Here is a 15300-nt window from a genome sequence, read left to right as displayed (position 1 = left end):
TTGTCTGAGAGATTTCTGCAGAATTCATTTTCTCTCCTCAAGTCTTTGCCACTCAGCTAAATGGCAAGAAAATCACACTAAAAGATGCACCTTCATCACTGCTCAAAAACACAAAATGTTTTATGTGTCCATCAATCTCTATCTGTCTATCTGTTGGGTTATCTGTGTTTTTTTCCTATCTATTCATCCATCCATCTCAACCCGAGGAGGGGATTTTATGTGAGGCCTGGGCCCTGGGGGCTCCGCTGGGAGACAAAGCAGCAGTAAACAGTGTTTACTCTCCTGAAGGCAGTTGAGTTTAAGTGGCCGGCCAGGGTGCACGAGCCTCCCTTATGTGACCATTAAAGTCAATAGCCTCAATGTAGCAACCAGGCTGAAGGCGCTCGTGGAAGGGACAGAGAGGCAGGGAGGTGGGACAGGCAGTAATATGAGAAACTGGTACTGATAACAAGGGGGCTCATGCATAAATCCCTATCAACCCTGCGGAAGTGACTTAAAGACCCAAATAGGGGGGAATGGAAGAAGAAGAGGAGATACAAAGGAAGGTGTCAGTTGCAGGTTGACACATTAAGTGACAGGTTAGTCAAATGAGTGTGCACACACACACACACACACACACACACACACACACACACACGCAAACACACACACAGGAGATCAGTGAAAGAGAGAAGGGGAACTCCACTATCTCTCCACTACCTTCTCTTGTGTCTCATTCTCTCTCTGTGTCTGTTTCACACACACACAAACACATTCATACACACACACCAGTCAAGTGCGGCTGGCAGATGGTAGATTGGTAAAAGGCGGACAGCGTGGTCCAGATGTTGCTGAACCCACAGTGCAGAAGGCAAAGGGCTTTGATCTGCTTTACCACAGAGGAACTACTGTAGGAGAGCAGAGGATGCTAACTGGTCCTTTAAAGTGAAGAAAGAGAGTGAAGTGGAGTAAATACCTGTTTGTTTGCGTGTCTAAATAAGAGAGAGTGCATAAGCGTAGCGGAGCGAGACAAGAGGTGGATGATATTCCCATGTGAGATGCATCAGTGTTTACGAGAAAATACCAGAGGGATAACGCACATGTATCGCAACCACACACACAGATACCCACAAAACACGCATAACTGTGCATCCACGAATGCAGGCGCCTAAACACACACAGTCCAGACTCCCACACATGGCTCTTTGGGTTTACTCACATGACACATGACATCCATGTGGGGAACAACAAAGACACATGCATACACACACACAAATGCACACAAAACCGACCCACACTGAGCCCGGGGGTAGCCTGCAGTAAACATCACCAGCCACACACGCCACACATGCTGGGTTGTGATCCAGGGAATTGCTTTAATACCCACAAACACACACACACACACACACACACCGAGCTGTTTTTCTCACAATGTAATTTAAGAAAAGCTGCATTCATTTATCAACTCAGAACAGTTCTCCCCGTCAGAGTTTTTTCCCCGTTCAAGCATCGCCTTTTCAGTCAAGCCTCCAAATTAGTTTTTTTTTTTTTTTCCAATGCCACTTAATAGCAGTACCCTGGTTAAATAAAGGTTAAATACATCAAAAACTGTCAACTGAATCTCTGGGTGGGGAATGAGGAGTGGGCACACGCCAACACATTTAGGTTTTGGCAGGCTCCTTTGCCAGCTCCAACACGCACAACTCAGCAGGTCAAAAACTATTGTTTGGAGGTGAAATTTTCAAATTTCCCAGGTTCCAGTCCCCAGGCTGAGGCCAGTTCTTGCCCGCAAGCCTCCAGAGGTGAATGGGTTTAGCTTAGAGTCTGACTCACCCGCTGGAACCAGAAAACGGGCTCAGTTCTGGCCAACGCTCAGTCACTGCGGTCAGAGAGTCGGCCTGCCAGCCGTGCAGGCAACCAGTCACTTAGCCAGCCTGCCAGTTCTGACTTCTCTGACATTTCAGTGAGGTCGGCCAGCTAGTCAGCAAGCCAGCCGGTCAGTCAATGCAGTCAGGCAGCTGGCCTAAAAATGTGGTAAAAGATGGACCACTCAAGCAGTCATTCTGCTATTTGGTTGGATAATGGCCATTAGTACAAGAAGAAAGTTCACTAAGACTGCCAAGTGTCAGTCAGCAAACAAGGCAGCTTGTCTTTTATGTGATTAATAAAGCTCCCGGTGACCCAGCCACACGCTGCGGTGATGAGAGGGTAGAGGATTTTCTTCTTATTTTCATTCAACCACCCATTGACCCTTTACTCATCCATTCAGTCAGTCAGGGAAATGGCTGTTCTGCCAGGCAGTCGACAAGCAAGCCACCCAGGCAAGTGGTCACTGTGGTCAGTTAGCCAGTCAGGCAGTGAGCCTGAAATGTGGTAAGCGACAGCCCCACTCACCCAGCTAAGCAGAGAAGAAGCAGAAAATATGTGCTTGGATAATGGCAAAGAAAACATGATCTGATCTTACTTCAACACAGTTTTTCATTGAGTCAAGAAACAAGTCAATCAGCCAGGGGAGCAGCCAGTCAGCCAAGTGGCAAGCAGTTCAATCAATCAGCTAATCAGTCAGCCATTCATCTAATCCGTCAATATACTCGTCAGCCAGCGAACTGGTCAGTCACTCTGCCAGTCAATGACTCAATCAACCAAGCATGGTTCAGTCAGAAAAGTTGTCTCCATTAACTGTGGTGAAAGATGTACCCAGTGACTCGATGAACTCATCCAGAAATGAGAATGTATTATTATGTTGCTTTATTTGCCATTACAGTTCCCCTCCAGCCTCAGTGGGAAGTTTATCAAGCCCCTTCCCCCAGGAAGGAGATCAAAAGCTATTTCTCACTATAACATGTTATTAGTTTTGTCATGTGGGGACCTACCAGATACAGGCACAAGGGTCCAATTTGGCTCTTTACTCCATACTTTAAGAAATACAGTTCTCATATTCACTCGTCTGTGCAGCCAAAAGCAACCAAATCAGCCTGTGGTCAGAAATACACCCAGTGACCGCTCATAGCAATGTGGTGATGAGTTATTGTGGGTGAATTTGGCTTTTGTTGGAGCCCTGACTGTCCATCAACAGGTAAGTAATCCACTCAAGTCACTTCTCTGGTTAGTCAACTCTGGCTGCCACTCACACCATAAAGGAATCCAATTTGTTCTTATGAAGTCACCAAGTTAATATGTATCCCATCAGTCAGAGAGCTGTTTAGTGAGACATCTAGGAAAGCAATTAGTAACTCAAACAGTTTGACCTGACAAAACAGAACTGGGTATTGTTTAAAAAATTACAATACCAGTACCAATACCAGCACCCTTAAAGTGATACAGATACTAGCAGAGTACTTCCTTCAACACCCATAATGTGAATGGAGTAGCATGTAGTATAGCATTACTCTCAAACATTTTTGTGGTATCTCAGCACGCATAACTGCCAACTTTGTAAAATGCACTGTGCTCGACTTCACCACACCATAGACTGTATGGGTTGTAGCTGCTGCTGCAGGAGTGTGAGCTCCATGCCAGAAACCGATGCCGTGCCATGCACTGTTTATGCATAAGTGTTTCAAATATTACGATTTTAGCAAAAATGCAAAAAATGCGAGTTTGTAAACCCCTATGAATTCCCTATGAATGGACTCTTGGTTTACAACGGAAACGTCTTCATTCTGCGTTTTTACCAGTTTTAACCACTTGGCCCGTTGGTTTTGGAAAGAAAGAGACCTCTGTGGATCATTTGGCTCCCGATAAAAACCTCCTGATCAATGAACACTGAAGGAATCCCAACCAGGAACTCACCCTTGGCACATGGGAGAAGTTTCAGCTGGTTGCAATCTGCAATCCTCACTGCTAAATGCCAATAAATCCTACACACTGCTCCTTTAAAAGCCCACATAAGCCAGAAAACCCTCCATGAGCATGACAAGATGAAGGCCTTGAGAAAGTCAACCACAAAATTAAAAAGAAAGAAAAACTTGTTTTGTATTCAGCCAGTTACTGACTAAAGAGCATGAAGAGATGAAGGTCTGCCTACACAATATTCCAGTTTCTTGGTACAGTGGGACGAACTAAACAAATAAAAACCTACATTGTTTCAGATTCTTGAGATGCATTTGCTTTAAATAGGGTTTTTTTTGTTTCTTTCAAATGAGTCTGAGGTACAGTAAGCCTGATGCAATATGTAGTAACTACAGCCAGACAGTAAATCATTAATTCATACAGTCTTCCATTCATCAAATCCATCTGTCTCATCACATATCTGTTCAGTCTGTATGTCCCAGAGCTGCAGATTCAACACATAGTACATACATGTGCAAACCAGTTAGTGCTTTATTTATCATCTAACATACTACATAAAGAGAGAACAATACAACAGACTACAGACAAACATCAACTGTGTGCGTGCATGTGTGTGTGTGTGTGTGGAAGCCATTAGTTCATGTGCACCCACTGACCTTGCACACGAAGAGGCTGACGATGCTGCTCTTAGTCATCTTATTATCTGATGAAGAGCTGTTTTGGAAAGAGCAGATAAATCTTGGGGGACTTTCCAGATGTTGTTGTGGACGTACTCATACATACAAACACACTTTGATGAATTGTGTGTACATACAATGCACTCTCATGGACACACACACACACACACACGGTGACTTACTCATTCACTGGTGGACGAGACTGCAGCTGGGCAGAGTCCCTGAGGGGCTTTACAGTCATCTAACCACCACTGTTTTCTTCCTTCCCTCCCTTTTTTTTTTTATAGTTTGTCCTTGATGTGCTTGCATCAGTGATTGTGTCATGACCTTTAACTGGCTATTTCTCTCTATCAGATACACTGAGAAGTTAAAACAAATGTCACATTTCTTGCAGGTGTTCTTGACTCTCTTTTGTCCAGACAGCGGAAGTCAGAAACTTTGTTAATTTCTCTGAGGAAAAACAGAGTTATCATAGAGATAATGAAAGAATATGCCATCTTGTAGAAAGTTCTTGCGAGGGATGTCAGTTTCAGTTAGTATTGCTTTCAATAGTCCAACAACCGTTAACCACTGAGTAACCCGATAATTTTTAAGAAAAAATGCGTAACGACATGAAATAAAAGAGGCCTTTACTTTTACTTTGGCACACTATTGACTCAGTGAGCTTTAGCGTTACATTTCAAAGCTGTAGTCATCTAGAGGGAGTGAAATTACGATGTTTGTGATGGAAATGTCTCGTCTTTTATTTTATTTTCTGTTGGCTTTGCTGACAGACAGCCGCCTTCCACATTTACATACGGAAACAAAGCACCCACTGCCCACCCTCTGGTCTCCACTGGTTAGCTAATGTTTGCCTTGGCCACCTACACTGCACACCACCCAGGTTGGCTAGGAGCTAGCGGTGCAAGCCATTCCGATATGCCAGCAACGCCATCCCAGTGACAGCATTGCTGTGGAAACATGGTGACCACCCTCCGGTCTGCCCTCAGGTAGCCCCAGTGAGCAAGCAGTTTCATTATGAGCCATTAAACACTGTTAGCATTACGAGTTAACCATGTTAGCACCACTAGTTGTGCTGACACTGCTAACGGTGCTAACAGAGCCAACAAAAATGCTAAAGGTAGTTTGCAGCTTAAAATTTAGCCACTTGCTTTTTAAGGTGACTTGGGGAGGGACCAGGGGTGGACACTTGCACCGATTAATCGGCAGTGTTCGGAATCGGGCTGGTTTTCACGTGATCGGCGATGACCTACGACCGGCTGGTCAGTCTAAAATATGCCGATTTAAAATGCCCAAAAACTGTAATTGGTGCAAGTCTAAATGTTAACTCTGTGGGGTTGAGAAGGCATTGCCAGCAGTGATTGCTAAATGAGCAGTGCCGTTAGCTAATTAGCTCCCACTAGATCTAGTTGGAGCATGGTGCAGTGAACTAAAGAGAAGCAAAAGTTGGGCGCCCACTAGCTCGTCAGGTGCTCTATGTACAAAGGCTGTGTCCTTGCCACAGTGGCCGCAGGTTTGATTCCAATCAAATAAAGGCAAAAAGCCACAAAAATATCTTTAAAAAAGAGTAGCAAAATGAACCTCTAGTCCAACCTGTCAAAAATATTCTCAGCAATTCACCAATTAATGATTAACAGATGACATCCCTGGTTCATACACACATAGATTGTTTAAGTTCATGATGTTGAGCTGTTTTTTTTACACTGGAGAGTAACTGCAGTGTAAAGCAGACTTTTTTTGAGCTGAAAAACTTTGTTTAGAAATCAGACGGGACAGTTTTTAGTGTTCTGTCTTAGCTATGAAAAGTTACAAAGTCTTCTCCAAACAGATAATGAAGATATTTTTCTATTCTAAAACCACATTAACACACTAATGAGCTAACTTCTGCTGCTCTGGGTCCCCTGATTTTAATTACAAGTGTTAACAATTCCAAAATGCTATTTCAGGCACACAGGTGAACGTAAAAACATTATTAAACTCATGATATGACAAGAGCCTTAGTGGTGAAAAATGATCAGCAATAGCTGAAAATGTCAAGGTACACTTTCTAAGCTTTAAATACAGCTAAAGCTTTGCAATGCGTGACATTCAGACTGTCCTCCATCTTCACTATCCAGCTATTTGTCCTTCTCTCCATCTCTCTATCTATCTTACTGCCCTCGGGCTCTCTTCAATCCATTATCTGTGGATATGTGTGTGTGTGTGTGTGTGTGTGTGTGTGTGTGCGCGTGACAGTCACTGAGTCATTAGTAGCCGATTAGCCTTGTGACCCACTGCTACACTGTCTGACTTACTCAGTGAAAGAGTGTATGTGTGTGTGCAACAGATGTATTTTGTATATATCCCACCATGGTTTTACATACTGTGCGATGCTCCATAGGAATTTCATCTATTCAAATGATGCTGGCTGGCACTTCCTGTGTGTACCTGCACCTGAATGCAAAGCTTGACACATGCGCTTCGTCTCCCTCTAAAGCCCCATTCCAGCTCCATCAGTTTTACTGGGGAAGGTCCAGGCCAATTATAATTTTTTATCCAGTCTGAACCTGCCAAGTCCACAGCTCTTTCAAGTCCAGAAAATACAAAAAAAAAAAAAAAAAAGAGAGAGAAAAGAATCTTGACAAATTACTGAATGTTTTTTTAGCAGTATTCAGTTTCAACTGAGTTCTCTGTAATGTTATAATGTGTTCAGTATTTGGCAGCTGTCAGATTATCATAACACATGCAGGCTAATAGTCTAAATTGACTTTGGATCGGGTCCGCTGCTGCCTCTCAGTTGTGTTTGGTAGAGTTTCGATATTCTCTATGCATGCCTGTCTGCAGCGCTGGTACCAAGAACTCGACACGTCTGCAGGCGGCATCTTCAAAAATATCTAGCCAAATTGCTGGGATGTTAGCCACCAACAGCTTAAGGGTTTTAAAAGGGACAGCATCTCCTTTTTTATTCTGCGCCACATTTTCTAGGTTTACTCCACATGATCAGACGCCATTGTTGGACTGAATTTGTGTCTTTTGTTTTGGTTTTCTTCTTCTTCATTTTGTTGTTGTTTTGTGAATATTTGGACAAATGTGTTACATGAGCGTGATCATGAGCAGTTATCTAATAGAAACATATATTTCGTCACACTCTTATCAAGCAGTATCCACATCCTCTCTTGGTGTTCATACTTTCCATCCCCTCTGGGCAGGGGTCAGAGCTTGCTGACTGAACACTTTACATAACATCCATGCCTGCTTGACCCAAGTTTTGCATATGATCACGGCTGCTGGAAACCTGACCTACAGATATTCCACCACTGGGGACCACATGATGCATGCCATTGTCCTGCAACCCAAGTTGATCTTAAGCAATACATTACATGAGACCCACTGATTCTTGAAGTTTGTCAACCAGTCAATACCCTTAAATATGACAAGTCTGTAAAACATTTGTATGTCCACCAAGCAGTTGAGCAGTTCAAGCACAATTTAACAGAACAAAAATCTGCACAATCAATCTCTTTGTCCAGCAGTACATAAACCACTTTGGTAAGGAGTCTCTCCATGTGATGCTCCCCGCGGCCGCAGCTTTACACGCCGTTCAGAGAGCCAGCGTGTTCAGCCAAACCACAAACAACGGGTTCACATTCACTGACTCGGCCACCAGTCCGAGGGGGAAAAAATGAAGCAATAAATAAAATAACCACTATCTCATTTCTTTCATTTTGTGAAAAGGCACAGATCTTCTCATGTGTATGTGTAATTATTTCCCTCTCCGGCTCGGCGTTGTCATTGGGGACCGAGGCTGTCGAGTTGCTGCCAAAGCCCCATTCACTGTCTGCACATAGCCAGTGTTACGCAACGGCTAATTACTTCCACTCAGCCCCGACAAAACCATGGAGAGGGAGAGGGAGAGCGAGAGAAGGGAAAAAGAGGGGGAAGTGAGTGATAAAATAAAATAGAGGGGAGGAGAGACGGCCAGAAAGGGGGACAAGCAAGAGGAAAGAAAAAAGAGAGAAATAATAAAGGAGATGAGGGGCAGTGGGTGGAGAAAGAGATGGAGAAACATGAGAGGAAAACGAGACAGAGGAGGAGAGTGAAGTAAAGGACAGAAAGAAACAGGGTGGAGAGGGACGAGGAGACAAGAGAGGGAAGAAGAGCTGAAGACTCCTCATCTTCCTCCTCTCCCTGTGTCTCTCCTGCAGTGTTTTGGTAAGGAGAGGCACCAAAAAAAACAACATCAAACCATAATGACCTCTTCACCATCCGCCACAACAGTTTTACCGAAAATCATGCAGCAGCGGCCAAATTGGTCCAAAGAGAGAGAGAGAGAGGGAGAGAAATGTGGAAGAGGAGTGTTGTCAAAGCCAGACAGGGCCTGCAGCCCTTTTCCTCTCCAACATTTTTTTGGAGATGATGTCATTATTCATAAAAAAAAAAAAAAAGAAAGAAAGAAAAAAATAGAGAAAGAAAAATGTGTCTGCGCCTGCGGCTCAACTAAAACATAAGTAAGAGGGGAAGGTGGGTGGGTGGGAGTGGAAGGAGGGAAGCCAGGGAAAGGGAGAGATGTAGAGATAGAGACATGGACAAGTGAGGGAGACAAAAAAAAGAAACAGGAGAGAGGATAAAAATAACTACAAGGGGAAAAAACATGACATAAATGGGTAGAGGGTGAGGGCAGGGGAGGGAAACTACATCAGTTTATAGTTTTGCACCTTAGTTTACTCTCATTTTTGATTGAACAAAATCTAATAAGAGCAAAATTTTAGAATGAAAGCAGTGTCCTGTTCAGCAGCAGCAAAGGATGCATATGTAACTATATAGAGGAATGATAACTACATATTACATATTGATTAGTGAGCCTTAGAGGTGCTGGTGTGCAGATATGGTAACATCTGACTGAGCCAGGCTAGCTGTTTCCCCCTGTTTCCAGCCATTGTGCTAAGCTAAGCTAACTGGTCGTTGGCTGTAGCCTTATACACACACAAGAGTAGTATCAATCTTCTCATCCACTTTGCACATATATATGAGACATTGAGTTTCTATAGAGAGAGCAAATTGAACTTTATACAAGTCCAACCGAGGCACTGCAGCCCAGTCACTGGAATACATCTGCAAACCACAGATATTTAAATTTGCACGTTTCATATGTAGCCAATATGTTCAAACTTTATGTTTCAACTTTCAATTTTATGTAGCGGCAAAACTGTGGTTAATTTGTGATAATGTTTAGGCACAAAAAACAGATGATGATGTTCTGGCTCAAAATACCCTGTTTGGTTGCCACAAACACAGCTGGGAATGTCCTGACTTGTCATTAAGAAAATCCATTTTGTTGTTTGTTGGTCTCAAACAGTTTTCTGCTGCTTGGCTGGTTGGCAGCCCTTTTGCCAGGGCGGTACGCCATCTACCATCCCTTCTCCTGATGAAGAACTCAGCTTATATGTACGTAAAATAAACTACATCACTTAAGAAACAATTATATGATATGTATGAAATGTACAAATAAAACATATCCATAGTTTGCAGGGACTAAAATGCCAACTTTTATTCTGGTGACTCAGCTGGACACTGCACACTATTCTGACTGCAAGCCAAAACACTGTGTGGACATTCTTGCCAAGTCTTCTGTTCTCTGCGAGACAATGTATACTTTTTAGAGCGGATATCTGAACATCCTGTTATAACACAATGGTTCAAATCTACTGTGAAATGTTTATGCCCATCGAGTCATTAGGCTTTTGCTTGAAGGACAAGCTGATTCAGGGCCTGAGCGGCTGTTTTGAGCAGATTTCTGTGGAATTGTTACATCACTTTTGTATTTATTACCCAGCAAGACATGTCCTTATTGCCATAACCAGCAGCAGTTATTTTCTTTACTCCCCTCTCTATTGCAAAAGTTCAATCAATGTCAACTTTGACAAAAGAAAATACTTTCAAGCTGGACAGCTCTGAGGTATGTTTTATATATGTATTCTTATAGCTTGCTGATAGACAGTTTTTTACCTAATACTGAAAAGCCATCACTTTCTGTGGGAATAAGGTTTCCTACCGCTAATTCTGCCCAACCACAGGGGCTCATATGGGTAAAACCAAGGAAGTCTCAAGCATCGCTGGAGATTTCAGCCCAAACATATCAAAAGGACACAGCAAGGAAAGGAAAAGAGAGGCGCACCGAGAGAGGAAAGTGGTGGCTTCAAGATGACAGACGACAGGAAAAAAGATGTTGTCAGAGACCCTGACAGAGACCATCAGCTCAGTCACACTTACACTCACCCCTCTTCTCCTGTATCTCTCCATCTATCCATCATCACTCCATTTCAGCATCACTGTATATCACTTCATCATCCCATCGCATGTAAGATAATATATTAGCCCCTATTCATCCATCTATCCTTATCTATCTCTGCCTTTGCTCTTTCTCTCCCAATCTGCTCATCTATCTCTCTGCCTTCAGGCTCTCTTCAATCTGTTAGCTCCATACTGTTTGTGTGTATATGTGCATGTGTCACATATGTGTGTCTGCTGAGATATTAACCTATTAGACAATGTAAACAGTAAGGGTGACACATTTATCTTCTCATATGTTAGAATCATAAAGATCATCCAGATTTATTGCTGCACAATCTATCACCTTTCTCACCTACCCTCAGTCAGACTCTGAGGAAATCATTCATTCTTCCATCTTTGTTAAACTACACTTTTTTTTTGTATTTCTATTATGGAAACTTGATTCCTCTTTGCAAGTAAAACTGCTCATGCAAGTCTTTTCACTTGGTAGTCAAAGATGCATTTCAGGTTCTCTAGTTTCCTTGTAATGTATGCCATTTCGTTTAGCAAAACACGAGATTAGATTTACGTTTTGTTTGTTCTATTCTGAAGTGTTTATTTTATGTTCTTGGATCCGACTGGCTTCTCTTTTCTTTTCACATGCCCAGTTAGAGATGCCATTAAGCATGGCAGAAAAGTTTTTACTTTTTACGACACAATCACCAACCCGGCCCCTTTTTCTTTGCTACTGTAACGACCCTCAAAAATCAACTGAGTATATTTTGTTTGATCCTGTTTCAAATGGACTGACTGAATGAACATATTTAATGGATTTTTAACTTGCTGCGACACAGTGACTCTTTGCCACTCTAGTCCTTGAATTGATTGTGATAAAGGACGACAGCACAAAATGCCTCCAAAAACATGAAAAAGTGGTGCAAAGGCCTTAAACTCCAGTCAAGAGTATAAACAAGAAGAACAGGCACTTAAACTCTGATAAATTAAACCAGCTGAACACATTTGACACAGTACTGTTCAGCCTTTTCATTTTAAACTGTTGAGTAGCTTTATGGCTGCTTCATATGCAACAAATACGTCTCTTTGCTGTGAAATCTTAGTTGAAGAAGCTTTTACTTTCTGTTAACTTGTCATGTTTGTTGAGAGTGAGTTTCCTCTGTATCTGGTACTCTTGAAGCAGATTAAAAAAAGGGTTAATGGATACCAGGGTTGGGACCTGAACTCACTCACTGAACTGACTAAATAACATCAGTACTACTGAATAACAATTCACGTTAAATCAATCTGTGCCTAAGGGAGCCTGGATGAGAATTCTATGTCAGAAAGGATGCAGAGGTGCCACAACATGCCCTGAAGGCAGGTAGCACAAAGCTCCGTTGCTGCAGCTCAGATGGTTTCGGTCTATCTGGTCAGTTTTCTTTTGTATTTAATTTTGAGAAATAGCCTGGTATCACTGATGTTTGTGATTGAGGGACATTGACCTTCCACTAAGCCCCGCCCCTTTGTGATGATCCGACAAGCTGTCAGAGTAAGCATGAAACCCGAAATGTGGTGCGCTCCCTGAAGAAATACTATAATATTTTTGGAAAAATGAAACAGTGATTCCAGAGAGAAGCAGACAGAGGGGTCTACAGTCTGTGTTTCAAGGATATATCTAGTGTTGTGCCGTTCGCGAACGAATCGTTCAAAAGAACGAATCTGTCGAGTGAACGTACTCAACTGAATCACATCCGGAACTGATTCGTTCATTTCTCAGTTCAGCTGAGCTCAGCAGTAAGCGTGCAGGCCAGGAGTGGAACTACCGATTCGGTCTGTGCGAATGATGAATCACTCGCGAGTCGCGAGGCAGCCAGGGTGCAGGGAGGGACTGCCTACCGCGTGACGAATCACTCGGTGAACGAATCACTCGGTGAATGACGTAACACCGATCCCTGAGTGATTCAAATAATTTCTTCTCAGCGATGCACTTTCATAGGGACTGTTTTCTCCAAGCTAACGGCTAATGTATCCAGGAGTCGAGACACATAAAACAATCACACACCTCCCCATTGTTTTAACAGACTTAGTTTCCAGATAAACAAACTTAAAACATTAGGCTGGCCAGTAATGAGACTCACCAGTGCAGGGCAGACACAGCGGCAGCTCAGCCATGTATCAGTTCAGTGAGTCGGACTACGCAGTACACAGTCAGGGCTCCTCCTGCCAACTGAACGATTCGATGAACGAATCTTTTGAATGAATCTTTTTAATGAACTGATTCTAGTGATTCAGTAAAATCTAAAGAACAGCTTTGCCCATCACTAGATATATCCAGGATGTCAAACTGACTCAGCGGCAACAACAGGTTAAAAAGACAAAGATAGTTAGAAGCTAAAGCCGAACTATAGGCTACAGATCACAGTGTAAAAGGGAACCACCACATAACTGCTGATCGCCACAGAACACAATAAATATAAAGGGAAACTTTGCTGATATTGAACCAGCTGTGTGGCATCACAGTGTGTGCAGATGAACGGTGTTTTGCTTCGCCCCCGTGCCACTGCCAGCACCTGGACCTCTGCCACAGGACGGGCAGGGATTAAACAACATTCATCTGCGCACACTGTGATGACACACAGCTGAATATCAGCAAAGTTTCCCTGCTTCCCTTCACTGGTTCCTGTACAGCAGGGTCGGTCTTTTTTCCACTGTTATAATTATTACAAAGCAAAAGCAGCATGTGTATACATTCAGTAGGCTGTATCTTCAGTAGCTAGCTAGCTAACCCTACACTTTTCAGGGTTTGATTTTGGTTTGGCACAGGGAAGAAACGTATATCTTTTTCCAACCTCTCCAGGTAACGAGTATCAATAATACACAACATTTAGCAGCAAATTATTTAAATTACATTTTTGTAATTACAGAAAGAGTAAAGTACAGAGAAAAGGCACCCTTGGGTACGGATACAATATTCGAGGCAATGGCACCAGTATCTGTTCAAATGTAAATGGCACCCAATCCTAATGGATACAGAACATTTGACCAAACCTCATGACTGGATAATTTGTCTGTCTCCCAAAGAGAATGTGTGTGTGGCCTCCCAGTATGACATGTCTATCTAACAGGCATTACCAGGCAGTCTGAGCATTTTCATTAGTTCCTTGAATGCCAAACAAACCACATGGGTATGTGCAGCAGCTGCAGTAGTACTAGAGAGCCACAACAACCTACTGGGCTGAGAGAGAGAGGGAGAGAGGGAGCGTGCCCAGACTAATCTACAGTATGAGTGAATATAAGTGGGTCGAAGTGCATGCCTGCACACATCTGCCCACCAGCTTGCTTGTGTGTGTGTGTGTGTGTGTGTGTGTGTGTGTGTCCATGTTTCATTGCCTGCACGTGCATCCAAACCTGATTCCCATAGAGTGTTTGTGCTTGAAAGAGTTAGAAAAGCAGAGGGTCTCACTTTGTGTCCAGATTTCTGTAGGTGCCTGTGTGCAAATATTCAATTAACAAATAATGCTAATAAGTGCAATGACATGCAGTTTAATTATGTAAAGGGTTCCCACAGTCATTTATCACAAATCAATGCCAATTTTCTCCTGAACATTTCCAAAATGTTGATAAATGTACGACAGCTGTGTATCTCTACAAAAAAAAAAAATCAGTTGGATAATCTCCGCAAGAACTATCTCAATAAACTCCTTTACTCACATTTTTTTCAAAATCACTTCAGCAAAAATTCAAGGTTGCATCAACTAGAATCTCAAATTTCACAAGCTTCCTGAAGTTCAATGATATTTTGGCAAATTTCCAAGACAACTATTAGTCACGGCAAACAGAAGTTCAAGTCTCATAACCCTTCCAAGATCTTTGTGACCGTGGGAACTCTGCCAGTGTGTTTAGATGGTGACATAATGTCTGTGCAAGCAGAGGTTTAGCTGGTGGTGAATCACTATTAAAACAAATAACAATACTCAATTTGCTATCCTCATAAATGTAATGGCTGTTTGTGTGTGTATGCAGGATGTGTTTTGTGTGTGTCCTACCTGACCACAGGTTCTGGTATGGCCTCCAGGTTGGCAGGCACCTGCACTCCCTTCTCCCACTCTTGTCTCCAAGGGTCTGAGAGCACGTAGAAGTCGTCCGGGCCGAGCTGGGCCGAGTCTGGCAGCTTCATGGCCGTGATGAAATCTGTACGAAATACCTGCAGAGATGAAAACAGAAGAGAGGAGAGAGAAGGAAAGAAAAGTTTGGTCAAATGTTCAGAAACAGTTAAGACATATACTTCCATTCACAACACATTTTTACTCCCAACTTGTCACATATTGCCACTTGGTCAGTGGACTTTGACGTCTACATATTACACGCTAGGTAGCCTGGGTGCGTCTGTCTTTGACGCTCTGGGACGCCATATCAATTTAAGCCTCTTACATGCATTGTGTCTTTTCAAAATACACTTTTGTTTTCACAGACAATGTTCAGTTTCTGCTCATTAGATGCATACAGTCTTTTTTTGAATTAACTTACAGCCTTGGTAAAAAAAAAAAAAAAAAAAAAACTGCGAATATGTCTATTTAAAAGTGCATCAAAAGCAAGTGGTTAGGCT

General features: G+C 42.7%; 1 protein-coding gene across 4 annotated transcripts in view; it reads right to left on the bottom strand.

Moving 5' to 3' along the window:
* The window catches only part of jade2 (jade family PHD finger 2), a 257626-nt gene that overhangs the window by 159917 nt on the left and 82409 nt on the right, over positions 1-15300 (bottom strand). For all 4 annotated transcript variants that reach the window (XM_078172613.1, XM_078172612.1, XM_033640720.2 and 1 more), the window contains exon 4: positions 14741-14898. In XM_078172613.1, the coding sequence (XP_078028739.1) occupies positions 14741-14898 (158 nt within the window). The remainder of the gene's footprint in view (positions 1-14740; positions 14899-15300) is intronic.

Source organism: Epinephelus lanceolatus, chromosome 11, assembly GCF_041903045.1.
Source record: "Epinephelus lanceolatus isolate andai-2023 chromosome 11, ASM4190304v1, whole genome shotgun sequence".
NCBI lineage: Eukaryota > Metazoa > Chordata > Actinopteri > Perciformes > Serranidae > Epinephelus > Epinephelus lanceolatus.
This window is presented reverse-complemented; position numbering and strand designations above follow the sequence as displayed.